The following is a 25,701-nucleotide window of genomic DNA, read 5'->3' as shown; positions in this document are numbered from 1 at the left end:
TAAGTTAAAAGATATTCATTATTTTTAACTAATAAATAAATAAATAAATTAGAAGGAATTGAACATATAAAATACAAAAAGTATTATATCATCTCATCACATATCGGTCATACATTGATTATTTTGTTATCTCATAAAAATAATATTATTAGTAGATTGGAATGATTTGTAAAATATTTAATAAATACCAAATTAAACAAAAAAAATTAAATACTAAACTGAGATAAAGAGTTAAATTTAAATATCAAATTGAAAAAAAAAAGCTTATGTAACAACTTAAAAAAAAATCAAATTGAGGTCCCAAATATTCATTAAATAATCAGTGATCTGACTCATGTTCTCAAAATGTTCTGATTGGCTCATTAAGTCGTAAAAGTTCTATCAGGTGCATAGCTTGGGGCGGCTGTGGAGGCTTTCACCCCCTAGCTAAATGAGAAATTTCTTTTTAAAAAGTAAAACTATTAATTTAGGCATTTTTTTAATCTTTATTTAAATAGGAAAAGTACACTTTTATCCTTTTTAAAAACTAATGATTCACAATTTAAGTAGTTTTGCCTTTTGGCCTTTCCAATATTTTATAGTTGTATCTCAATTCCAGGGGTTGCCATCTATGTCATTAAGACTTTTATTGATTTCATTTAATTGTTTGATGGTTAAAGGTATTTATTGTCTTAGATGTAATTTGAATTTAAATTGTTAATCATGTATATTGTTTAAATTTTATTATATTATTATAATTCATCAAAAAGATTTAAGATGTTTTTTTTTTAAATTATAGTAACAAGGTGTTTCAAGTTTTAGGTTATAAATAAATGTTAAATTAACATGTATTAATGGTTCAGATTTTTTTTTCAAAGGTCTAACGTTGGTGTATTTGTCCACCGAAAAAGTGTGGACATACACCTAGAATGGTAAGAAGAATATAGGCTTTGGAATTATTTCAATTAGTCGGCAAGGTTTATGGAACAAATCAGTCGAATGTTTATCTCCCTTCTCCACCATAAGACCTGTTTCTTCCGACCAAAACTCTTAGCGGCGAATGAAGAACCTGATTCTTACTAAAGTTCTTACCCCCAGACATCAGGAATAATAATAATAAATAAAGATAAACGCATGGAACCATAGTATTCATGCAAATTCCAATTCAAAATCTTTCACTCTACTATCCATAGGTCTCTTTTCCTACGTTCATATAACCTTTAGGAAAGAAAAAACAAAACCATTTAAGATGGGCTGCGTTTGCATGAAGTATCGAGTTAAACATGAAGATCCTACCATTCTTGCTGCTGAAACCTGCTGTAAGTGAGTTTCCTTTTGTCGTGTTTCCTCCCAGGATTTTGGGTTTCACCGTATCTGTTGCATGTTGTTGCAGTTAATGAAACCGAAGTTAAAGCTTTGTACGAGCTTTTCAGACAACTAAGCAGTTCTCTGGTTGATGATGGATATATAAGCAAGGTAAGCAAGCAACCATCAATATATTTTAATGGAGACTAAATTTTCTAACATTTCAGTTCCAATTTATACAGGAAGAGTTTCTACTTGGTTTGTTCAGAAACAGAAAAGAACAAAATCTCTTTGCAAACAGGGTAAACTTTTTTTTGCCTCTTTCACTGCTGGTTCCTTCCATTACAATCATCATCGTAACTTCGAGACAACAACAATTGACAAAAATCCCTGGTTCGGTAATAGATGTTTCAGTTATTCGATGCCAACAATGATGGGTTTATAGGATTCGGAGAGTTTGTTCGATCTCTAAGCATCTTTCACCCAGATGCTCCTCGCTCCGACAAAGTTGGTTGTAAGAATTTCAACTCCTTTCATGTCTCTTGAACGTACATGTGTATGAGACAATAAATTAATGAAATATGGAGAACTGTCTTCATGTTGCAGTCGCATTTCAATTATATGATATATGGCAAACTGGTTTCATCGAACCTGAGGAGGTAACGGGCATATTTTGGACCTCATTGATTGGTTATTATCATGATGCACTGACCAGTGAGGTACTATCGTTTTTTTTTTTTTGGCCACATCATGTCATCACTATGCACACAATATTGGTACATCTTCCCTGGTTGTCACTGAAAGTGTCTCCTTGTGACGTGGCCAAGAAAATTGGTACTGCTTTATTGGTTGGCGGTTTGTGTTGGGCATTTAGGCTGATTTAGAGTAACTTGGTTTAAGGTTAAGGAGATGATTTTGGCTCTTCTAAACGAATCAAATTTGGTCCTTTCTGATGATGTGATCGACGTCATTGTTGATAAGGTATGACTGGCTAGAAGCTAGAATATTTTCATGAATATTTTAACACATTAATTCCGTAGCTTTTATTTTATATGCACAGACATTTAAAGATGCAGATTCAAATAAGGATGGAAAAATTGATATGAAAGAGTGGGATGAATTTGTAGCTCACAACCCAATTTTGATGAAAAATATGACTATCCCACATTTGATGTAAGTTAAAATGATCTTTATTTGTTTTTCATATTGAAATTTCTAATTTCTCATATTAACGATTATGCATATAATTTGAAATCGAAATTTAACTTAATAATAATAGAGGTATAAATTCAAATATTCTGACATGAAATTTCACATTGCAGGGACTTGACATGACGAATGCTTTTCTTAGTTGCAGAGATTCGATATTAAAAATGGCACCATAAAAGCAAAAAAAAAGTTCAGTATGGCAAACATTTGGCCTACTAGCTAACTTAGTAGAACAAATTCAGAACGCTTTGGTTTTTGTTCATTTTAAAACCAGAAATTAGTGACTTATCATACAATTTGGGGATTAATATTTTGGAAGACACAACATGAGATGTGGGACATGTCATCCCTTTGGATCAACTCTAATCTCTTTAGATGCATGTACTTCAACTTAAACCAATTCCTTACTTCTTAATTAATTAATTAATAATTCCTATACATGTTGCGACCATCTCATCAACTTTGCTGGCTCAAGGCGAAACACACCTCGTGGGCACATCATTAACTTGCTGCCAAACTCAACAACTCTTCTATAATTTAATTTAAGCCTCATTTTTTGTACTTTTAGTCTAATTTGTTTTGTTTTTTAAATATTATTTCCTCTATCAAAAAGCATATAGGTGGAAATAGTATAACGATATCTTTACATTACACAATAAATGTAGTCTCCTTCCTATTGTTTAATTCTAACAGCTACTTTAGATGGATAATGCATTTATCTGTGATTAGTGTAAAAATAATAATAGTGATGAGATTAGATATTATAACGTGAGACAAAAAAAAATTCAACGCACCACACTAACATCATATCCATAGTTAACACATTCATCATAATTAGAAGCCCCAGCTCCGTATCAAGGTCACAATCGATATCGCCACTATCATCAATATCAATATCATCAATAAGAAAACCTTTAAGCTTGTTATCCAAGAACTTGTTAAGAAATACTGTAATGAAAGAAACATAGGAGTTTGTCGCTAGGTATTTGAAACAAATAGGATCGTCCAGTTCCTATAGAACCTATCACTAAAATACCCCTAGAGGGAGATAGGGCTAAGCAAAGTGAAAAGGTTTTTTAACGAGACAGGAAATGAAAACTATTAGCCCCACACGAAGTTTGTGAATAAGTGATTGTCTGCTAAACAGAGTGTATTAAACTCATAATTCATTAGATACTTTTTATAAATGTAAACTAAGTATCGTAAAATAAATCTACATCAAAAGGAAATTAAATTTCTTGATGCTTGTTTGAATACTAATGAGTATTATTCAACCAATTGAGAGGATGAAATTAACTTCTTCTTTTAAAAAAATAAATAAATTTATTCGCTTTTGTGAAAGGAAGAAGACACAAAGAGGGTTTCTGAATTGGGACATGGTAGGTTTAGAAAGTGAAATGTATAGGAAATGGGAAAATCAAGGGTGGGGGAGAGACAGAGAGAGGTATTTCATTGCATGTGTGACTTGGAGACATAATAATGCATTAAACGACAAAGTGAGTGATTACTTTAACACATTTGTAAGAAGAATTTGGGGACAGACCCTTTTCGATTGCAACGGCAATGAACTTGGATCTTGCGTCTCAACCTATTTGTGGATTCCCATCACCTGATTCGGTTCATTTTTAGATGGCCAAATTCCGCCACTAGACCATCTACTTTGCATTAGTTATGGATATAATACTTGTATTTTAATTTAATCAATTTTAGTTTTCGTACTTTTTAAATTCTAAAAATTTAGTCATGACTAAGCAATAACTATTAAATATGTTTGGTTAAATTCTATTATTGATCCTGGATTATGTGTGAAGTTAAAGATTTAGTCCATATTCTCCATCTGGATAATTCTTAGTCACTATATTTTTTCAAATTTCGAAATTTTACTTTTAATGTAAGCGACAATCATTAAATCTATTAACTGTTTTTTTTTTTTGTAATATGTGAAGATGACAACCTTATATGACACTATTTACACATACGATAATATGTTTGACGTATCAAATTTTGAAAATAACAGAACTTAACTTAATGGTTTAATAGTTGCCGTTTAATTTGGACTAAAATTTTAAATTTCTAAAAGTACAAAAATTGAAAATGATTAAATTAAAGTGCATATATTAAATTCACAATTTACTTAAAAGTACAAGGTCTAATAGCACAAATTGACTTTTTAGATTGCAAGAAGAACTATTTAGTATGATCTAATTGGTTAATGTGGAAATACTGAATAGTTGAGTGATCAAAAAAGACAAACTGAATAGTTAGATGACTATTTTGTAACCTTTCATAGTTGGGTGACTAAAAAAGAAATTTACTAACAGTTGAATGATAATTTTGTAACTTTTCATAATTGAATGACTAAAAAAGAAAAAAAATTATAGTTGGAAGACTACTAATGTAGTTTACCCATTTAAGGAAGATCCTATGTAATATACATTCTCCACTTTTCCGTTAAATTTCCGTTAGCTTATGGGAACTTTACAACTTCAACATCTCTACAGTGGGTGGTCATTCAAAAAGCCAAATGATTTATGTTTTCCTTTAAGTTATAAATTTAATATTTATATTTTAATTTAGTTATTTTCAGTTTTCGTATTTTTAAAAATTGAAAGTTTTAATCAAATGATAACTATTAGGTTCATTAAGTTAAAATTTCGTTGTTTTTAAAATTTGATGTGTCAAACATATTATCACATGCGATATTATGTTTATTTATTATTTTACATATTATTTACAAAAAATCAGTTAATAGATTTGACGATTGTCATTTGCATTAAGACTAAAATTTAAAAAAAAATATAACCACTAAGAATGATTCAATACATAAGTTAAATCTATAATTTATATACCAAATTGAGGGTTTAGTATGTTAAAAATAATTAAAAATTGGTCCTTAAACATTCTTTACATTTATAGTTGAAAAGTATTTGCTAACATTACTTTTTGCCTTTTATATCTATAAAACTGTTGCACTTAAATTTGTTAATGTCCATGAGTTGGAATCAGTATGATTTATAAAGCTAAATATTAAATGAAAGTGAAAAGAAAAATGGAGTAATCCCCCCTTTTATCATTGTTAAATAAAGCATTAATAACTTTCACACTCTCTAATTCACTTTTACCTCGCTACGCAAAATCTCAATGGTATTTAAGTAAAATCAACCCGCCTTCCTTGAACTTACCCAAACGACCGTTACTGACATTCTAACGGCGTCGTGCTCCTTAATTTAATTTAAAAACGATTCTCCCGTTAGAGTCGTTGGGTCAAAGCTTATATAAAGCCAACGGCTAGATTACCGTTCCTCCTCCACTCACTTTCCCTTCTCTCTCTCTCACATCGTCGACGATTTTTGCACCGGAGCAGTGAAAATCGGCGAGAAGATCGGCCATATTACAACAGAAACGAAGAAAGCACCAAAGTCGGGGGATTAGTTTGGATCGCCAAATCCACGGGTTTTCTTTTTTTCTCGTTGCTGTTTCCTTTGTTCAATTTAAAAAGCTCTCGTTCTTGAACATTTGCTTTCGATTCTTTTTCTTTTGGTAAAGAATCCGCTATCTCGCAATACCCAGTTTGAGCTTTTTAGCCTTTTTCCACCTTCACGATAACGAAATATTACAGCTATGTCCCCGTCTCGCTGACTGTCATTTGCAGGGATTGTAGGAAAGAATCGTTTCTTTTTATTTTTTCTGTTCAGTCTCTTTTTTCCTTCCTTTTCTTCAATTCATCGCAGAAGAAAATGTCTGTTGCCGACTGTGCTTTGAGTCCGGTTCGTCAAGCAACGGTTCACTCTCGCAGTTATTGCGAAAACCAAGCGGGCGAGTCGATCTTGTTTTACCTTTCCGTCGCCGGTTCGGTTATTCCGATGCGAGTTTTGGAGTCGGACTCGATAGCCTCCGTCAAGCTTCGGATCCAGACATGCAAAGGGTATGCAGTGAAGAACCAGACGCTTGTTTGCGGAGGCAGAGAGATGACTCGGAACGATTCGCTCCTCAAAGACTACGGCGTAAAAGGTGGGAACGTTTTGCATTTAGTTTTGAAGCTTTCCGATCTTTTGCTTATCACTGTACGGACAAGTTGTGGGAAAGAATTTGAATTGCATGTTAATAGGAATAGGAACATTGGGTATTTGAAACAAAGGATAGCTAGAAAAGAAAAAGGCCTTGTGGGTGTCGATGAACAAGAGATATTCTTTAATGGTGAAAAAATCGACGACCAAAGGCTAATCGATGATCTATGTAAATATAACGATGCCGTGATGCATTTGGTGGTTCAAAAATCAGCCAAAGTTCAAGCTAAACCTGTCGAGAAAGATTTGGAACTTTCTGTTGTCGCTGAGAGTGAGCTAGATGAGAGTAGAGGTAGTGTAGGAGGAGAAAAAAACCAATCCGATGAGCATCATCAGATTGTGACAGAGGATTTCTTGTTGGAGCCTGTTTTTGTTAACCCCAGAGTGGGATTGCCTCCATTTATATGGGACATGATTCATTCCACATTTAATGGATTGGATATAGGGAACCAGCCGATTAGATCATCTGAAGGAACTGGAGGGACTTATTTCATGCAAGATAAATCGGGGCTTGATTATGTTTCCATTTTCAAGCCGATCGACGAGGAGCCAAATGCTGTGAACAATCCACAAGGGTTACCGTTATCAACCAATGGTGAAGGGCTGAAAAGGGGCACAAAGGTTGGAGAAGGAGCAGTTAGAGAAGTGGCTGCTTATATATTGGATCATCCCAAGAATGGACCTCGATCTGTGTCGGGCGAGATGATGGGGTTCGCTGGTGTGCCTCCTACCTGCATGGTTCAATGCTTGCACAAAGGGTTTAACCATCCTGATGGGTATGAACATGCACCTGAGAATGTTAAACTCGGATCGTTACAGAAGTTTATGAAGAACTCGGGGAGTTGTGAGGACATGGGTCCTGGAGGTTTCCCTATGGAGGAAGTGCACAAGATCAGTGTGTTTGATATAAGAACGGCGAATGCTGATAGACATGCTGGTAATATCTTGATTGGGAAAGGAGATGATGGTCGCACCGTGCTTATTCCAATCGATCACGGCTACTGCCTGCCTGAGAATGTAAGTATACTCATGCCATTCTAATAATGCCATGGTTTTACTTGTATATTCACCTCATATATGGGAATTTGTGATTTGAATTTAATCAATACAATAGATCATTTCAATCTTTGAACTAATCTCCTTTTGCCTTTTTTTCAGTTTGAGGATTGCACATTTGATTGGGTTTACTGGCCACAATCGCGGCAGCCTTACTCTCCAGACACTCTTAACTATATAAAATCACTGGATGCCGAACAAGATATCGCACTTCTGAATTACTACGGGTGGGATGTTCCTGTTGAGTGCGCTCGCACACTGCGAATCTCCACCATGCTTTTGAAAAAAGGTGCAGAGCGAGGTCTAACTCCCTTCACCATTGGAAGCATCATGTGCAGAGAAACCGTTAACAAGGAATCCGCGATCGAGCAGATCGTTCGTGAAGCTCAAGATTCCTTGCTTCCGGGCATGAGCGAAGCTGCGTTCATGGAAACTGTCTCTGAAGTCATGGATTCTTGGCTTGACAAACTCACAAACTGATTTGCCAACCTAGAATACATTACATAATTGTATGTATTCACCTAACGACGAGTCCATTTTTGTATGGACCGCAACAAAATCACGCGAACGTAGATGGCTTATCTTCTTTTACACCGGCCGAAGCTTTCGTGTTTTTTTATTTCTTTTTTTTTTTTTCCTTTCTTTCACTCAGTCAAGCTTATTACTTGACCCTTATATCAGTATCAGTACATTGAGCAGAGTCAAAGATAATAAATAATATATGTATGCTAAGATTCTATATTTATATAGATTGCAGGATCATAGCTCAAGAAGAGCTAAAAAAAAAACAAAAAAAAACTGTACATACATTTGAAGTTGTCTGTAAATATTGATTGTTCAACATTTTTCAGGGAACATTCACTTGTGCCTACAGATGCAAGTGAAAGAACAGAAAATTAGGAAAAGCTGCAAAGCAAATGAAATTACATTATGTATATGTTGCATTTGTACATACCATTTCTTCTAATTTAACTTATATTATTTATTTCTTGAATTGTCACTACAAAAATATTTAGAAATATTAGTATAACATGACAACCACTCATCACTGTTACAGCATTCTAGTACAAAGTTTAATTTTTGCTGCAATTTGTTTGGTAAGTTGGCATCTCAATTATTGCAAGTTTGGCTATTTGTTTTTTCCCCACATTCGTCTGTCCTCTGCCATGAAACTGTGTTTTCCTCCCATTGTGAAAAAGGTACTGATTTGTTTTCATTGCTACTAATTTTCAGACCATCTTACACAAGTCTTTTTATTACAGTATTGACAAATAGAACCGGTGGGCATGTGGTAAAAAGGGAATCAATATCTTTTACCTAAAGATTTTCTTTTAACTCTCATGTAATAGACAGATAATAGTAATTAAGTTCAAGTTATTACCTTTATTTTATTCTTCATTTTCAAGCTTAAAACCCTAAACCTTCAAATGAAAATACATGTTTTTTAAGAGAGATGACTGTTGTTTACAGTTATTGGCCGACCAAAAAAGGAAAAAAAAACTGGAATTAACTGTTTTCTTGCAAGGAATCAAACATCCTCAGAATAGAACTCACAGAACCAACATTTTCTTCTTCCTAATCCCACCTTCTTTATTTATTTATTTTTCTTAATTATCCACTTTTCTCTCTTTTCTGTTCATCTTTGATTCCTTTCCTCAAAACATCAAAAACCAAAAATCTAAAGCTTTAATTTTTGAAAATTCTTAAAAAGAGTCTAAACCCTACACCGTAAAAATACTACAAACAAGAAAATTATAACAAAAAGTCTTCACTTTTACTGTTTTACATCACATATAGATCACTTTCCTCCCCATTTTCCCTCCTTAAATAAACTCTTTTCCTCCCATCCAAACACCGCTTCTCTTTAGATCAAACCCAAGAAAACAAAGCAGTTGAACCCAAAAATACATTTATAATGGTGAAGCCACAAAAGCCGCCATCTGGTCGTACAAATCTAGCTTCGTGTATTGTAGCAACGGTTTTCTTGATCTTCCTTGTAATAATAGTTCTTATCGTTTACTTCACCGTTTTCAAACCTCAAGACCCGAAGATCTCCGTCAACACCGTGCAGCTCCCGTCGTTCTCCGTCGGTAACAACACCGTCAGCTTCACTTTCTCCCAATACGTCACCGTTAGAAACCCAAACCGGGCCGTTTTCTCTCACTACGACAGCTCCATCCAGCTGCTTTACTCGGGCTCTCAAGTCGGGTTCATGTTTATACCGGCGGGGAAGATCGAAGAGGGTCGGACCCAGTATATGGCTGCTACTTTCGCCGTTCAGTCTTTTCCGTTAGCGCCACCGAATGAGGCATCGGCGGCGACGATGCCTATTACTACGACGACAATGGGGCCCATTGGTGTGCCTGGTGGGTTTGGCGGGACTAATAATGGGAATCGAATCGGACCCACGATGGAGATTGAGTCTCGGATGGAAATGGGGGGTCGGATTCGGGTTCTGCATTTCTTCACCCATCATGTGAAGGCTAAATCTGGGTGCAGAGTCACCATTGCAGTGACTGATGGGTCTGTTTTAGGTTTTCACTGCTAATTTTTTTATTGTTCTTTTTGCCCACATTTCGTTCATTTAACTTTAGACTAATTGGCTTTTTTCTTTAAAAATTTTTAGTTTTTGAAGCTCTGGGTATTACATTTTGTATACCCAATTTGTTGAAAGCAGTGTAAAAATTAGTGCTTTTTTTTTTCTTTCATTGCATGTAAGCTCTTTTAAGAATTAAAAATTTTCTAAGTTTAGCGCTTAATTTATCAAATTGTTTATTTCTTTTTAGGTCCCTATCAAATTATTTAATAGTTAAGTAAAGAAAATTAATGTAGTTAACCACTTTTTTATTATATTTTTTTTTTCTGTTAAGTGATTAATGGAAAGCCGCGTATGATGCGGCTTGTTTCTTTGTTTTACTACTTTATTATTTATTTTTAATACCAGGAAGCCAAGATAAGATAGCTACCAGTTGAGAAAGGCTAACGACGTCGTATTCATTTAATTTATGAAAAAAAAAAAAGCAGGTGCAGAGTTGGGGATCATGAATCGGCGAATTAATTGTAATTGGCTCGGATTTTGGGGAGTGAGGAAATTAGAGTGGGAGTGGGTGGGACCAAACACAACTCCACTACCCTAGAAACTCGAGTCTCTTTCTTTTCACTTTTCACTTTTTAAAATAATGTAATAAAGTTACTAAGTTACTTGTATTTGCAAAATACAAATTCAATTCATTAAATAAAATATATTTAAAAGTTAATGAAATTTTAAAACGTATTATCCTCCTATTAATAGGTTAGAGAGAGATTATAAATAATTTTAAATATTATATTAAAAAATAAAAATAATCAGAATATGGTAAAAATATTAATTTTATAAGATAAATTTAATTTAAATAATTGTATTTAATCTATGAATAAAATATAAATTAAATTGGTTAAATATTTACAATGAGCGGGTGAAATCACTTACAAATATTACAAATATCACATCATTTAATTAAATTAATAAAATTTTAGTTGTTATAAAAGAAATAACTAATATTCTACTTTTAAAACTATAAAAATCAAATTACACTGTATTTATTGTACAGGAACCTTCACACTACATTGCGGGCTTGAGGTATCCTTCACCTTCCTTAGGCCTAGTTTAACAACGCTTTTGAAAAGTTGTTTTAAAAAGTGCTGTGGGAAAATATTTTTGAGAAGTATTTTTGAAAAGTTTGGTTTAAAATTTGAGTGTTTAGCATTACTGTCAAAAAGTATTTTTGTAAAATAAAATGTCCATTTTAGACATGTTATTATCAAATAACAAATATACATTTAAATAATATTTAAATTAGTTAATATTATTATATTTTAATAAGAATATAAAAATATTATTATAACTTCTTGTTAATATTTTAATATATAGAATATAAATTTTAAATATTTTTAAGCAATAAATATTAATTATTTATAAAATTTAATTAGAATATATAAATTATATTTTAAATATTTAAATATAACTATTAAATATTTGTAATTAGTATTTTAAAAATATTTTTTATTTTAATTAATGATTTTAACACATTTGTAATTAAGTACCAAGAAAAAAAAGGAAAAATACTATGTTATTAGAGGGTGAAAAGTAATTAAGTACTAAAAGTGCTTTTGAGAAAGGAAAAATTAAAAAGGAGAAATACTATGTTATTTATCATGTGTTATTAATGTTTGTCTCTAATTAAATTAAAATAAATGAAAAATTAAATCTTTTAGAACTTATTTGTAAATTAATAGTACTATTTAAGTATTGTTTTATATCTAACTAATTTAAATTAATATGAGATATATAATAAATAATAAATAAAATATATTAAAATCATTCAAATGAATTTTTAATATCAACTTTAGAAGGCTATTAAAGTAAAACCATTTATCCAATATTAAGTTTAGAAGATCATTGGATCAAACCTCTTTAGAATCTAGTTGCCTAAATACAAATGAGATAAAATTCAGTCTTCAAGATCAAGTCTATAAAAACCTTTGAAGTGGAATAACCTGTCACCATGTCACCTCGTTTTTAAGATTAAATCTCAATAACGATTAAAACAATTTATATTAATTCAAGATCAAATCTAAACATTATTTGGATTCTATTAAAACGAAGAATCAAAAATTTTATAAAAATATTGTAACTCACAACTTTTATAAATAAAATTCTTTAATTAATCTGTAACTTTTCAAGGTTTATTGTAACTCAAATTTTATATTTACATAATCAATTTCCGATTTTTCGAATTTTGTTAAACTTTAGTTGCGAGTATGAAAGTTATAACATCTCAAAAAAAAAAAAAATCCAACGTGATTTTAGTTAAAAAATGCAAGAATTCAACTCCTACTTTGGGATTACATCAGGAAGAATATTCTAATTTCCGACCCACAAAATTAGACAATATTTTTTTGCCATTATGTTTGGTAAAGACAAAGAAGAAGAGAAGAAACTCAAAGTGGGTGGGAAGAATGAAGATAAGATTCTCTCGCCTACTTCTTTCTTTCTTTTTAACAAGACCAAAAAAGAGTAATAAAATTAAGTAGATTTGTCCCTTTCCTTCTCAATTTTCTTATATTTTAAACAAATATCCGATCAAAACCTTTTTTTTTTTTTTTTTTTGTTGCGACTATTTTTCACTTCTTTTTATTTCAAACATAATTAATTAAAACAGTCTTTTTACTTTTACTTTTTCATTTTTCCTTTTCAGTTTCCATAAATTTCTTTTCAATCAAGCAACCACACATAAACAATAACATACTAAATTGGCAAGTTTGTTTAAAATTATAATATTCTAATGTACGACGCCTTTCATTTCTATTTATTTTCATATAACTTAAAAACTCTAGGTACATATAAAATTATGTGCAAGAGAAATACAATATAAATTGCAAATAATAAGAATTTTAAGCTCAGTAGAACTCAAAAATAATGTATATTTGATTAATTAAAATAAAATTTATGTAGAATAAAATACAATAAATTACAATTAGTAATATATTAAACTTCTTAAATAAATATATTTAAATTGTGCCAGTTTTTTAAGTCACAGACTTGTCAAAACTACTTGATTGGTTGTTAAAATTAAAGGTGAGTATTCGATCGAGTCGAGTCGACTCAAAAATTTTCGAGTTAGTCGAGTTGATAAATCCTATTTTAGCAACCAAATTCAATTTAAATTTTTTTCGAATCGAGTCAAAAAATTTTGAGCCAATTTGAGTCGAGTTAACGAATCACATTATTTATAGTTAATGTTGCGTTTAGATGGACCGATTATTTAACTAGTAGACAAAGTACAAGATTATTTAACTGCATGAACAATATAATGATTTTGACTTTTAACTTAATGGGTAAAGATTTATCAAAATGATATAGTTTTGCTTTTTAATTTAATTATTTTGAATTTTAACTTTTAAAAAGTAAAAATTTATCAAAATTACGTAGTTTTGTCTTTTCTTATTCGAATTTTCGGACAATTTGAATTGTGTAATCCATATTTGAGTTAAACCGAAAAACTTAATTTTTTATTCAAGTTAATCTATTGATGAGTCTTATTTTATCATTTTAACTCGATTTGAAAATTTTGAATCGAGTCAAGTAAAATGAAATTCAAGTCAAATTGAATCGAATAAAATTGTTTGAGTTAAATTAAAAAATTAAATATGTCAAATTAAAATTTTATTACAATACAACTAATTCCATGTTTGAGCATATAAATTTGAAACCATATTTTTTCGAAAACTATTTCAAAATAATATAAGGAGAAAAAAAGATAGTTTAGTATAATAAAATTGAATAAGTAATTTACTTATTTAGGTCACAAAAATATTATTTTAAAATTTTTAAATTTTTTTATAATTTTAATATTTTCAATATTTATATTTTTAAAATATAAAATTTAGAATTTTTATAAATTATTTGAAAATTTTAAAATATTTATAATTTTTTATAATTTTGTTGAGAAAGAAATTAATTTATTTATTTAAAAATTGATAGGAATCAAAATGTATATACACAAATTTATTATTTCAAATTATAAAAATTTAATTCGACTTTAATTTAAAATACTCGAATTAACTTGAAAAATTAAATAATTTAATTTAATTAATTAAAATTCAAAAGTTACTCTCCCAAGGACCTGTCTGTTGATGTCAAATACTTCTTGACAATATCAAATATAGGAAGCTCGCGCGGTGCACTCCCGGCGTTCCCTTTTATAATAAACTAAACTCAATAGCAAATGAGCTTTTAGCCAATGGATCAAATGAATCGCAAGGGACGCCAACTTACACCATATCAAAGATCGGTAAAGATCGAGGGAGATAGGCGCCGCCGCCGAGAAAAAAATGTACGGACCCATAATTCTACATTTTCTCCTCAATAGTTCATTCTTTTTCCTTTTCTGAAGCTAGATACTCACTAAATAATCTAGGTTTTTTGTTTCTTTTTCTAAATGTTTTTGCAATCAATGAAGACGGAGTTCCAGAGATTGCGGAACGCGGAAATGGAATTGCAGGCTTCAGTAGAGGAGCAGAGAAATGAAAATACGAGCTTAAGAAGGGACAACGAAAGGCTCAACGATTTCGTTTCGAACCTCCAAAACACCATACGTCAACTACGTGAACAGAACCGAAAACTGCATCAAAAGAAGCTAGAACTGGAAGAGATAGTGAAGCAGGTACTCTCTCCTTCTCTACTTAATTGTATATTATGATTTTCTGTTTCTTCTTCTTCTTCTTCTTTTGTTTGGTTAGTTCTAGTTTTATGCTATTTCTTTAGATCTCCATCAATATTTCATCATGAAAATTGCAATACATAGGAAAGAGAAGCCTGGAATTTCTAGGTTTTCGCTCAGAAACCAACCCAAGTTTTAATCTCTTAATATAGTTACTGTAACAAAGATCTTAATTTGGAAAGCAGAAAAATACACTTTTATTTATTCCATAATCCTTGTATCTATGTTAGATTCGTCCGGTAAAGGTAAGTCTTCGATTCCTCTTTGCTTGGTATAAAGATGGAAACATTTGTTGATCCAATGAAAATGATTGAGACAGTGATTATGAAGTTCTGCTTTATAATACTTTGTACAGTGTGATTTTTGCCCTTTTCTAAAGCTTCCTTAACCTTAAAAAAGAAGAAGGGATTTTTCATAATTTAGCATATCAACAAAAGCCCTTCTCTTTGTTTACTTTCACCGTGTTGAGATTTACTAATTTCTGTTTAGTTGCAGGAGCAGGACAGGCATTTATTTATTGATCTTCTTGTTCTAAAATCCTGATGTGAATATTCTTCTTTTCCATTTACATCTTTTCAGGCGGAGTCATTCTTTAAATTTGATGAATTTCCTAGTCCCAATGAAGAAGCTCCAAACAATAAAACATCATAACTTGGACTGCAATGTATGGTTAGAAAGTAGTATGTGGTTGATGCAGGGTATTTTAGTAGGCAAAGTCTCTGAGGTGCTGCTCTATTGCATATGCATTCTTCTTGGTTCTACTTAGTATATGATGCTTTTCTTTCTTCAACCACATTGCATACCGACATATGAAGTTTTTATAGTAATACACCACAATAATACTGGTGAAAGAGATTTTAGCCTCACCTGTCATTGTAATCTTTGTGTATCTTGTATTTATTGTGAACTGCACTACTTTTTCTAGAAAGGATAGATATCAAAACTATAAGTAATTTTTGTTCTAATGTGTTTTGTGTAATTAGTGAATTTTAGTTTAGTATAATTATATAGTGACATTTTAATTTTAATTGATTTTTATAAATCATTAATGCTATTAGTGTTTATTATTTGCATAAATAGTTATAATTGCCTTTGAAAATAAATAGAGTCATTAGCTCTTTTAAATCTTTATAGTTAACACTAAATCAGAATTAATTTATCAAATTGAATCAAAATTTATATATAATTTTGAGATTTATTATTAATTAAGAGTATATTTGTAAAAGCTTGGATGACATGGTGGGCATTTGCCTTGCACATCTAATCATTAAAATCGGACTACTTCATATGGTTATCATATTTCAACAATTATTTTTGTCAAATGAGATATTTGGAAGAAGAAAAAAAAAAGGAATATTGTATGAAAATTTTAAAAAGAGTAATTTCTAATATCACTGTTATATAAAAACATTATAAAAAATTGTAATAATTTGTCCAATTAAGTAATATTTTATAGAGGCGAAATAAGCGGGACAAAAAATATAAAATTGTTTGACAGGGCCAATACCAAAAAACAACTAAAAAACAAATTCTTCATTTTATTAGTTCAAAGGTTTGCTTGCCCCTTCTTTGGATTTGTCCCTTGTTTCGTGGTAAATGTGTTAAATAGATTTATGCAGATTGTGTTTTAACTTATTAACATTGGAGGAATTCAGTTGTGAGTTCGAGTGTACCGTAGCACATTTTATATATGAATTGAATTGAAGTGGAGTTATGAGTAATTTTGAATATTATGTAAAAAATATATATATATATATTATTATGGTATATAATAAAATCGTTAAAAAATATGATTTATTATAATTTATGGGATAATGAGAATTCACAAAGTGGTGTGAAGATAAAAGATTATTCTTTAATTACTTTTTTATTGTTTAATAATCTACTTAAACTAATTTTTATTTAATCTACTACTATTTTCATATTTTATATCAAATACAATTAAATAATTAACAATTAACAACTTTTCATTTTTATTTGATATTTGAAAAACTAAATAAATTATTTACATTTTTTTAAATAAAATTTAAAAACGCTGAGTCACGAAACGGAGAAGAAGCTTACGCGGTGGAATTCGTTAACTGCTTTTTTATGAAAGAAAACTCGAAGAAAAAAAAAAACTGAACATACAGCCAAAAAAAAAAAAGGGAAATCTACCAGAGAATCAATGGATACCAGTAGACGTCAATTAACTCCAGCTCAGAGATCAGCAAAGATAGAGCGTGATCGTCGCCGCCGCCGAGAGCGTAACGTACGTATATCAAATATCAACAACTCAAAAATTTCCCCCAATGTTTCTATTTTTTTTCTTAGTTAAACTATTACTAGAGCTTACTGATTATGTTACTGTCTTTGCGATGGATGAAGATGGAGTTTGAGAGATTGCAGAAAGCGGAAACGGAATTGCAGGCTTTGACGGCGGCGCAGAGGAATGAAAATTCGTGCTTAAGACACCGCAATGAAAGGCTTAACGATATGGTTTCAATCCTCGAAAACATCATACAACAATTACGTGAACAGAATCGGGAACTTCAACAAAAGAATCTGGGGCTAGAACAAACTATGAAGCTTGTATTATCTTCCTCTCTCTCTCTCTGCTTACTTTTATTTTGTGATCTATCCATCCGTTTTTTTTTTCCTTTTTTTTTTTTGTTTTCAATCTCTCTGCTTTCTTTATATCTATTGACTAGCTCGATCTTTCATTTCCTAGAAATTATAGATGAAAAACAAATGGTGGAGAAAGTTAAAACACAGATGCTGAGTAATTCATTGGTGTTTTTTCCTTCTATATTCTGCCTCTGCGGGTGACTATGGGCCAATAGAGAAAGTTTCTTGAATTGCAAGAAAATAGGGTTATAATAAAATTATGTGTTAAATTCGTCCAGTTAGGGGTAAATATTTGATTACCTATGATTAAATTTAATGGGCCAAATAATTGCCGAAGAGTACTTTCTTCTACTCTGTGATTTACCCTTTCCTAAAAGCTTTTCCTATTTACTTGTTTTACAGGCTGACTCATGGTTTCCATTTGATATATGTCAAAGCCCCAATGAAGAAGTTTCTAACAATCAGCCTACTCCTGAAGGTCCAAGGAGTTCTCAAAGCGGTATTCCAGATGCCGAGAGGATTTCCGATTTATTGATTGATCAGCATACCTCAGATGCAAAGCATGCTTAGAAAAAGTAGAAGATATGAATTTCTGAGGTGTGGAAACAGTATGTGCTTGATGCAGAGTATTTTTTAGACAAAGTCTATGTATGCTGCTCTATTGCATTATTATCCTTCAAAATGACACCTAAGTTATGAACGTAGCTTTTCCCTTTTGTGTATCTGTTATTTGTGAAGAGTAGCTTTTCCTTTTTTATACAAATACTCACTGTGTATCTAGCAATTGTCTAGAGACTAGAGTTGAATTCCATCTAGAAATATAGCATGTCTTTGAAGTGACAACAGATTCTTCAGCTTGTGAAAAGTTGTCCTGTTTAGGATAGCAGCATGTATGTGTATATATATATAGAAAATAAGGTATTCTTCGCATCTGTTTTATTATCCAAAAAGGAACCATATTCTATACTTATCGACAAGAAAATGGACTGGAATCTATCAGTTTGAGAGTCTCACATGGAAAACAATATATATATCTCTGTTTTCCCTAACCCACAGCAACATGAACCACTACAAGGATTGACTAGTGGAACATAATTACATATACAAGCAAAAGCTAGACAGGGACAAACTATTTATACTTGTAAAGATTGCACTTCAAGTGCAGATCAGGTGTCCACCATTGTTGTATCCCATGGGCTTGCTTGAAATCTTGGGACGGAGTAAGATTCACTGTCAAATATGCTGAAGGAAGTAAATGCAGTGGCTCTGTAGCTTCGGCACTCCTCCTCACGACACTCATAAATAGATCTCCTAATGAATTCTGGGTTGCTAACCTCTCAATGGCCCCATACCCGATCTCTTCCATCTTTTTCCTATGCTCGAAATAACCAATGTATTCAGAGCATAAGTGGTCTGTGGGGTTTACAAACAGACATGGGGTCCATGCAGACAAAATAAAGAATGGATCTTCAGACTGACTCGTTTGACTGTTACCCTTTGTGGCAAGAACAAGTCCTGCTGTGATGACACTGCTTGCGAACCGCAGTCCATGTTTCACATTCCCATAATTGATTCTCTCAATTGGGGCAGATAAAAATGGAGGATTGAAGAGGAAAGCTTCCAAAAAGTTGCCTGTTTTAGCTATAGTTTTTCCTGCCAGCATTGCCATTGCTGCCCCGAGGGAATGGCCGGCTAGCCAGACATTTGAATCACCGACCATAGCAACCATGTTTTGAACAGCTTTCATGGCAATCTCGAAGCGAGAAGTTTGGTGAAGTCCATTTCGTATGACGTGGATATCCAACGAAAAGTCTCTTGAGAAGGAGTCCGGTTTATTTATGGTACCTCGAAAGGCAATCACATAGCGGGGGCTCTGATCAATTGAGTCATTACAATGAGATGAAGGTGGTGCATACTCATAAATGGCACCAAAGACGCACGAATCAGCATCATCAACAAGCTGACGAATCAACTTAAAATGGAAGAATTCCCACCATGGAGGAGCTAGTGCTTGAGAGCCTTGACGTCTTTCTTGGCGATCTCGTTCCAAAATATAGGTGCCCTGAACCAAACTAGCTGCTATAGACCTTCGATGATTTGAATTTGCCCTACATACAAGTAACATACAACAATATTTCAGCGCATAAGACATTATCCATGATCCACCTGCTGAGATTCAAATTGATTCGAAGACCCTCAAGTTCTTAGACCTTAAACATCTTCAATTCTTCTGTTTAATGAGGGTAAGATCTTACCAGTCTATACTATTTAGGTGTAAGGGCCCTAAAAGACCAAAATCTTCCCTCTCAAAGCTCATCGCAGAATTTGCGGTTCTTGTTCTTTCTTTTTGATATTCAGAAATGCTAAGCTGTATGCACAAGTGAAACCAGTGAACACACAGCTGCCAACCAACTAATTATTAGACATGAATGGTATTATTCCAAATAAAGTTTCAGAACAATTTACCAGACTTCGATCAGGGCAGAGTCAAGTATCGGTACATAAACCAAAAATTTTCAGATACAGTTCATGCAAAAGCAGCCAAAAGACTTCTGAGAATTGCAAAATTCATATTCTGGGCACCTTGGAAATAAAATATTTAAGTAGCATTTAATTCTTGTATTTTAAAGTTTGTATCCTAGTGAAATGGCTGTAGTTGTTGCCAAATCACAAATATTTCAAGGCAAATCAGAACAGAAAAAGTAATAAAAAAATTTCACAAAAACCATAAATTTGATTCAATATTTATTCAATCAGCCCCATATAAGGTATAATCTATATTGAAAAATTGTATCTAATTTCTACTCTCACCATACAAATTTACACAGATCCATCAACATCCCTACAGACTATGAAACATAACATGGAATAATAATACAAAAGGCCACCTCATCATAATTAAGAATCAACTAATCCAAAAGAAAAGCATAAAACCACCATAACTCAGTGCATCTTTCTTCAGGTTACCCTTGACAGTTAAATAAGGTAAACCCATCAAAGCTTAAAGGTAAACCCATCAAAGCTATATGGCTAAAACAATCAAATATCACGAAAAACTTCATCAAGAATAAACCTAAGAAGGAAAATAAAAAGAAAAGATGGAAAATTGGAGGAAAATTTTTTACCTTTTTCTTTTGGGGGTGGAATTAAAATAGCAGATCTGTGTGCTTTCTTTTTATATTATTGAAAGGAATTTTCTAGTAAATTTGAAGCTTGCTTGGCAAGAGACAGGCATAAACGTAAATCCAACCGAAGTTTTAACGTTGTGCCGACTTGTCTGTTTTATTTCGAGTCCTGATGTGGGAAGGTGCAACGGATCCCGTACAATATTCCTTCGTTTTCGGTTTTTTTTCCCCGACGCCGTATCAGCCCAGGAACGATGAAATGTAAACTTGCGATTACGATAGGTGATCTTTAAGTTTTAACTGAAATTTCGGCTTTAATAAGGGTTAATTGCATCAATGGCTTAAAATTATGGTTTAAATTCTAAATTGGTCCTCATATTTTAAAATGATATAATCAAATGTTGAGTTACTTGAACCAGACATCCCAAACTATGCCCCTCATTCAAAATTGGTCTTCAAACTTTTAATAATGTATTAGGGATAATTTTAAGCATTTGCATACTATTAGCAAATTAAAGAAAAATAAATAATGGGGCAAATAATTTTTTATATAATAAAATTTATAAAAATTGTACCATGAACATCGCACAACTTACGTTGCTTGCTGAGATATGGTTAAACTATATTGCCTTAAAAATACAACGAAGCAAACCAAACCTTCTCCCAGTAAATACCATGTGTGACACTCTGCTCATAAATGAAAGAATGATGGTTTCACCATTCTACTTGGCCCAAGCCACCGTGTCAATTTCTGCTTGAGCACTCCTATATAGTTCTAGCCTCTTGGCTAGAGCGCTACGTCGCTCCATGATTGCCGGATCTTCATTCAACAATGCCGATAACCGGTTTTGCTACGGAAAAGAACAGAAGATTCCCAGATATCAATTCCGACTGTTTATCTGTTATACCAAATTAGTAACTAAATACTAATGATGATAAGAGTGAACCATTTCCTACCTCTAGTTTACCCAATTCAGTGTAGTAAAAGTCAAGCAAGCTTCTTTTAGCTTCACGGACTTGACAATAAACAATAGACTTGGGAATCGAGTGGCGCAACCCAGCGCAGACCGCATTAACATAAGACAGAACCGTTGTTCCTGCACATACATTGTCATAGAAACCCATGATCAGCACCCATAACATACATTGAAATTTCAAACAATTAAAGATCTGTCCTACCAATTCTCCTAAGGTATGCTTCATTGTATCTGTCAAATATTGATTGCGAAGGGTTGCCACCTTTATCCGCCTCTTGAGGTAGCTTTCGGAAGAAATCGACAGTAAGGTAACAACATTCCATATCGACCAGTTGAAGTGTTGCTCTTTTGCTTTGTTCCCTCATTCTCTCAAGAGATTCCATTGCAGCGTTTCCGACCTCTGTTCTTAGAGCAGGATACTGCTTTAACTCCTGAAAAACCAAACCATATTGATGCTTATACCACGACCAGCTTGAAGAAATGGTCTGACAATAGTTTTCAAACCGGGATAATTTCTTTGATACATTTATAAGATAAGCAAAGACAAGGAACATACTGGAGTCTCATTCATAGCTTTGTGAACCAAATCCTTCAGAATGGAATGAATCTGAAAATTGTAAAAAGACAAAATCAATCCAACTTGAAAAATGTAAAAATAGGCTGTAGTTGAACAATTCTGAAAATCTCAAATTTAATTTCATACCGCATCAACAGAGGCCTCAGCTGGACCTCTGATAGTAACTAAAGTAGATTCAATCAAACGACGATATCCTTGTTCAGGAGCAATTAGATGAGGTTGATATCCATCAGCTTCAGTAATGAGCTTCCTAATATTCTCCATCGACAGTTGTTTGTCAAATTGCAATCTTTGTAACGCAGCGGGAAGTTGGTTGTCAAAAACATTGTAAACCTTATCACCACCAGAACGCCTGTAAACAACAATGGAAATCAAAACTGAAAATCTACAAGAACAGAGGGAAAAAATGAATGAAGCTGGAGATAGGTGATTTAAAGACGGTAAGAACAAAACATGTTTATATACATACACTCCATCCAGATGTTCTCTGTAGTTCTGATCAAAAAGACGGCAGATCTCCATGATTGTGTACAACTTCCCCTGTAAAAGTAACTAAACTATCAGCTATTTGCGAAGAACTTATAACTGAGAATCAACTGAAAGTGGAAGCTCAAGGAAACCAAACGCCACAGTCCACCCACAGGTACAAAGAGAGTGAGCAGGAAGAGAACACTTACACCCGCATCGGCTGCAATAGGTTTTCCAAGGCAGCTCAGTTCAGTTTCAAGTTCAGCAACTGTTTTATTAATAAGGGACTGAATGCCTGGGATTCTGGACTTAATTACAGTTTCCAAATGCTGAGACATTAACCAGTACAACTAGGTTAATACAATTGAATAAAAAGTAGAACTGAATCCAGTACCGTGATGTCCCTTGCAAGAGAAGATTAAGGATCCAAAAGTTTTCACAAAAACAAAGGCATTCACAAATGTGACTAGTATACTATACCTTTGAGAGCACCTTAGCAAGATACTCAGAACCCATTCTCTGAGCAAGGTGCTTATACTCTGGTGTACTAGCAAAATACTCACGCTCTCTACGCCTAGCAGCAATCATGTCAACATTCTTGTTAATATCTGCTTGTGAGCGGTTCACAACACCAATCCAAGGGAATTTCAGCCGATAAGATTTTCCTTCCAATATCTAAGTCAATAAAAAATGTGCCTCAGAACATTGATAATGCGCATGGCACCCTCTGCTGAAGACTTTAAAATGTTTTGCATGACAGTAAACAATGCATAAATCAACTTACATCAACTGCATCAGTACCCTTATCCATCAGATCAATCTTTGTCAAGACACCAATTGTCCTCTCCCCTGAAAGGTTTATACCAATAATAATGAGTATGACCCATAACTTGACATAATATCACAACTACAATTAGGATAAAAATTTTGAGGTGAATGACAAAGAAAAAATAATATAGAATGAACTGGTATTGCAAAAGTTTACCTGCAGGGTCCACTTCACGTGAGATTTTTATTGCATCCGACGTAGCAAGATCTTGATTAGCAGGTGAAATAGCTAAGATTATACAGTTGGGCTGCATAAAAAGTTCACCAAACAAAAATAGTGCAACAGTACTCAGCTCTCATTCTTGTATAAACCACAAATTACAGAAAAATTATTGTGGGAAAAAGGGGAAGAAAACAATTTACAGTAAATGTAAAACTCATGCAAAACATTTGGGTCCTTGTGAATCATAAAAACTAATCGGCCATAACATCATTTTAAATCATGTTTAAGTAAAATTTCCTAAAACTGGAGCACCGGACTAGCACAAAAAAGAGCAGGTTCATTTTACCTTCTCAATATATGAGCGAACCATATTCTCAATATCTTGCACAATGGTGTCTGGCTGACCCTCTGCATTTAGCCATATAATCCATCAATTTCACAAAATATTACACAAATTAAACAAAGACTCTGCTAATTAATATTGCAACGAAAAGAAAGGGAAGAAAAAAAAAACAAAGATAGGAGGGTTAAAAATGCTATAGTGGTAAAATGCTATAGTTATTATAATTGAAATTTCCACGGCAAAGAAAAATGCAAATTCGAAGATTATACATCTTAGGTCCTGTGAAAATTTTGTATATATATACATACATATATCAGTCAATAAATAACAGTAGGCTACAACGGTTTAAGCATTATAAGGCAAGAAAATTTCTTAAAATTAATTAACTAGGCTTTTCTGCAACTTACCTACTGCTACCTTCGTAAGACCAGGAAGGTCAACCAGAGTCAAATTGACAACTGCAGCAAATTTTTTTAAAAAAAAAAATCAATAACAAAAGAGAAGGGTTGTAAAATGTAAAATTTCAAGCAATCAAATAGCCTAAAACATAAGAATACGTTTTAACGAACAGAACATACCGTTGGGGGAATATATACTAAGATGAATTGGAACACTGGAGATTTGTTTCATTTGACCAGTTTCTCTATCCGTCTCATCTTGAATCTCCTTCCTAACAGCGGCTATAACACAAATTAAACGATAAAAATTCAAATTCTAGCTTAGCTGCTAGTAAACGTGTGTAAAAAGAAAGCCAAGAGGAATAAAAAAAGATTACAAAAATCGGTGAATCTTTTTCTTTGAAGGTGAAGAAACTCAGCGTATTCTCTACTTCCTTCGTCACTCTTATGAAGCTGTAACACCAAAGGTCTCCGAGTAACAATTCCTGCATTTATTTTTAATCCAACCAAAAAAAAAAAGGAAAAAAAATCACTTCTCAAGTTCTAAACGAGGACGGATAGATTCGGCAATTTATTTATTCATTTACCGGATCCACGCGGTAAGAAATCCTTGCCTACAATGCTTTCCAGCACCGAAGACTTTCCTGAACTCTGTTTAAAATTCAAATTTCATCACTCAGAAAATAAAGTTGACTACAATTGAAAAGAGAAGGAAAATATCGAGTGTTGTTCACCTGACCGCCGACGACGGCGATTGCTGGTAAAGAGTCCCAAAGAGTAGGCAATGCGCTTGCTTCTCCATGGTCACCGAGAGCCGTGCAAGCTCTTTGAATCTTGTTCACAAGAGAAATCAAATTCTCCATATCTTTGGCAAGCGAAAATCGATGCCGGAGACTAAATACGGCGTCGGATTCTGATCAACCGTTGGGGGAAGAGAGACTTCTTAAGTAAGTTTTGAAATGGAAGGAGAATGGAGAGCTTGCGCGGCTTGGCTTGGCTTTTTAAAGTTCAAAAGTGAAAAAGGTGAGAGTCAATACGACAAAGATAGTCAGCAAGCCGGGGGAAACTTGCTAACTACGATTTACGAAGTAGTTCGTGGTTGAAAATTTAAACGGTTAGTTTATAAATAGGGATAAAATAACCTTTAGTCCCTAAACTTAACAGTTTTTTAATATTTTGGTCCCTAAACTTTTTTCTGGTCCACATTTAGTTTCGGAACTTGACAGCTTTTCTCAATTTGGTCCTGAACTTGGGTTTTGTTTAGGTATGATGACGTGATATTTTGAGAATGCACCATGTTATCACCTGGATTTTTTTATATAAATTATATATTTTTT

General features: G+C 32.8%; 7 protein-coding genes across 10 annotated transcripts; 5 read left to right on the top strand and 2 right to left on the bottom strand.

Moving 5' to 3' along the window:
* The first annotated feature begins 1,122 nt into the window (after window positions 1–1,122).
* Window positions 1,123–3,177, top strand: LOC108477533 (calcineurin B-like protein 7). 3 transcript variants are annotated; one of them, XM_053023188.1, is made up of 8 exons: window positions 1,123–1,298; window positions 1,373–1,455; window positions 1,527–1,586; window positions 1,690–1,798; window positions 1,891–1,943; window positions 2,185–2,265; window positions 2,345–2,457; window positions 2,607–3,177. In XM_053023188.1, the coding sequence occupies exons 1-8, from the start codon at window positions 1,229–1,231 to the stop codon at window positions 2,617–2,619; spliced, it is 582 nt and encodes a 193-aa protein (XP_052879148.1). In that variant the 5' UTR covers window positions 1,123–1,228; the 3' UTR covers window positions 2,620–3,177. The 3 variants fall into 3 exon arrangements, 2 of the variants coding, with proteins under 2 accessions (XP_052879148.1, XP_052879147.1); XR_008276039.1 differs by lacking the exon at window positions 2,607–3,177 and having other exon boundaries at window positions 1,891–2,265; window positions 2,345–2,453; XM_053023187.1 differs by lacking the exons at window positions 2,345–2,457; window positions 2,607–3,177 and having other exon boundaries at window positions 1,891–2,292.
* Window positions 3,178–5,693: 2,516 nt separating this feature from the next.
* Window positions 5,694–8,551, top strand: LOC108477443 (phosphatidylinositol 4-kinase gamma 2). The gene is made up of 2 exons (XM_017779989.2): window positions 5,694–7,577; window positions 7,719–8,551. Exons 1-2 carry the CDS (start codon window positions 6,231–6,233, stop codon window positions 8,094–8,096), a joined length of 1,725 nt encoding a protein of 574 aa, XP_017635478.1. The 5' UTR covers window positions 5,694–6,230; the 3' UTR covers window positions 8,097–8,551.
* A 486-nt stretch (window positions 8,552–9,037) lies between these two features.
* LOC108478502 (uncharacterized) lies at window positions 9,038–10,375 on the top strand. Its single transcript, XM_017780961.2, has one exon. It carries the CDS (start codon window positions 9,532–9,534, stop codon window positions 10,162–10,164), a length of 633 nt encoding a protein of 210 aa, XP_017636450.1. The 5' UTR covers window positions 9,038–9,531; the 3' UTR covers window positions 10,165–10,375.
* Window positions 10,376–14,273: 3,898 nt separating this feature from the next.
* LOC108478883 (uncharacterized) lies at window positions 14,274–15,843 on the top strand. Its single transcript, XM_017781339.2, has 3 exons — window positions 14,274–14,491; window positions 14,618–14,821; window positions 15,458–15,843. The coding sequence occupies exons 1-3, from the start codon at window positions 14,399–14,401 to the stop codon at window positions 15,527–15,529; spliced, it is 369 nt and encodes a 122-aa protein (XP_017636828.1). The 5' UTR covers window positions 14,274–14,398; the 3' UTR covers window positions 15,530–15,843.
* Window positions 15,844–16,902: 1,059 nt separating this feature from the next.
* On the top strand, window positions 16,903–18,328 carry LOC108476536 (uncharacterized). Its single transcript, XM_017778763.2, has 3 exons — window positions 16,903–17,129; window positions 17,246–17,449; window positions 17,888–18,328. The coding sequence occupies exons 1-3, from the start codon at window positions 17,046–17,048 to the stop codon at window positions 18,053–18,055; spliced, it is 456 nt and encodes a 151-aa protein (XP_017634252.1). The 5' UTR covers window positions 16,903–17,045; the 3' UTR covers window positions 18,056–18,328.
* A 91-nt stretch (window positions 18,329–18,419) lies between these two features.
* Window positions 18,420–20,895, bottom strand: LOC108476535 (GDSL esterase/lipase At4g10955-like). Of its 2 annotated transcripts, none has more exons than XM_053023185.1 (3): window positions 20,611–20,895; window positions 19,741–19,886; window positions 18,420–19,593 (listed from the first exon to the last, which is right to left on the bottom strand). In XM_053023185.1, exons 2-3 carry the CDS (start codon window positions 19,800–19,802, stop codon window positions 18,615–18,617), a joined length of 1,041 nt encoding a protein of 346 aa, XP_052879145.1. In that variant the 5' UTR covers window positions 19,803–19,886; window positions 20,611–20,895; the 3' UTR covers window positions 18,420–18,614. The 2 variants fall into 2 exon arrangements, with proteins under 2 accessions (XP_052879145.1, XP_017634251.1); XM_017778762.2 differs by having other exon boundaries at window positions 19,741–19,853.
* A 245-nt stretch (window positions 20,896–21,140) lies between these two features.
* On the bottom strand, window positions 21,141–25,436 carry LOC108477095 (dynamin-related protein 12A). Its single transcript, XM_017779542.2, has 16 exons — window positions 25,099–25,436; window positions 24,952–25,015; window positions 24,742–24,849; window positions 24,545–24,646; window positions 24,374–24,424; window positions 23,970–24,031; window positions 23,618–23,708; window positions 23,417–23,481; window positions 23,113–23,307; window positions 22,842–22,961; window positions 22,634–22,704; window positions 22,291–22,516; window positions 22,144–22,194; window positions 21,790–22,018; window positions 21,568–21,707; window positions 21,141–21,461 (listed from the first exon to the last, which is right to left on the bottom strand). The coding sequence occupies exons 1-16, from the start codon at window positions 25,225–25,227 to the stop codon at window positions 21,333–21,335; spliced, it is 1,833 nt and encodes a 610-aa protein (XP_017635031.1). The 5' UTR covers window positions 25,228–25,436; the 3' UTR covers window positions 21,141–21,332.
* Between the last annotated feature and the right edge of the window lie 265 nt (window positions 25,437–25,701).

Source organism: Gossypium arboreum, chromosome 12, assembly GCF_025698485.1.
Source record: "Gossypium arboreum isolate Shixiya-1 chromosome 12, ASM2569848v2, whole genome shotgun sequence".
Lineage (NCBI taxonomy): Eukaryota > Viridiplantae > Streptophyta > Magnoliopsida > Malvales > Malvaceae > Gossypium > Gossypium arboreum.
Note: the sequence above shows the minus strand (reverse complement) of the source record. Positions and strands in the feature narration are given on the sequence as shown.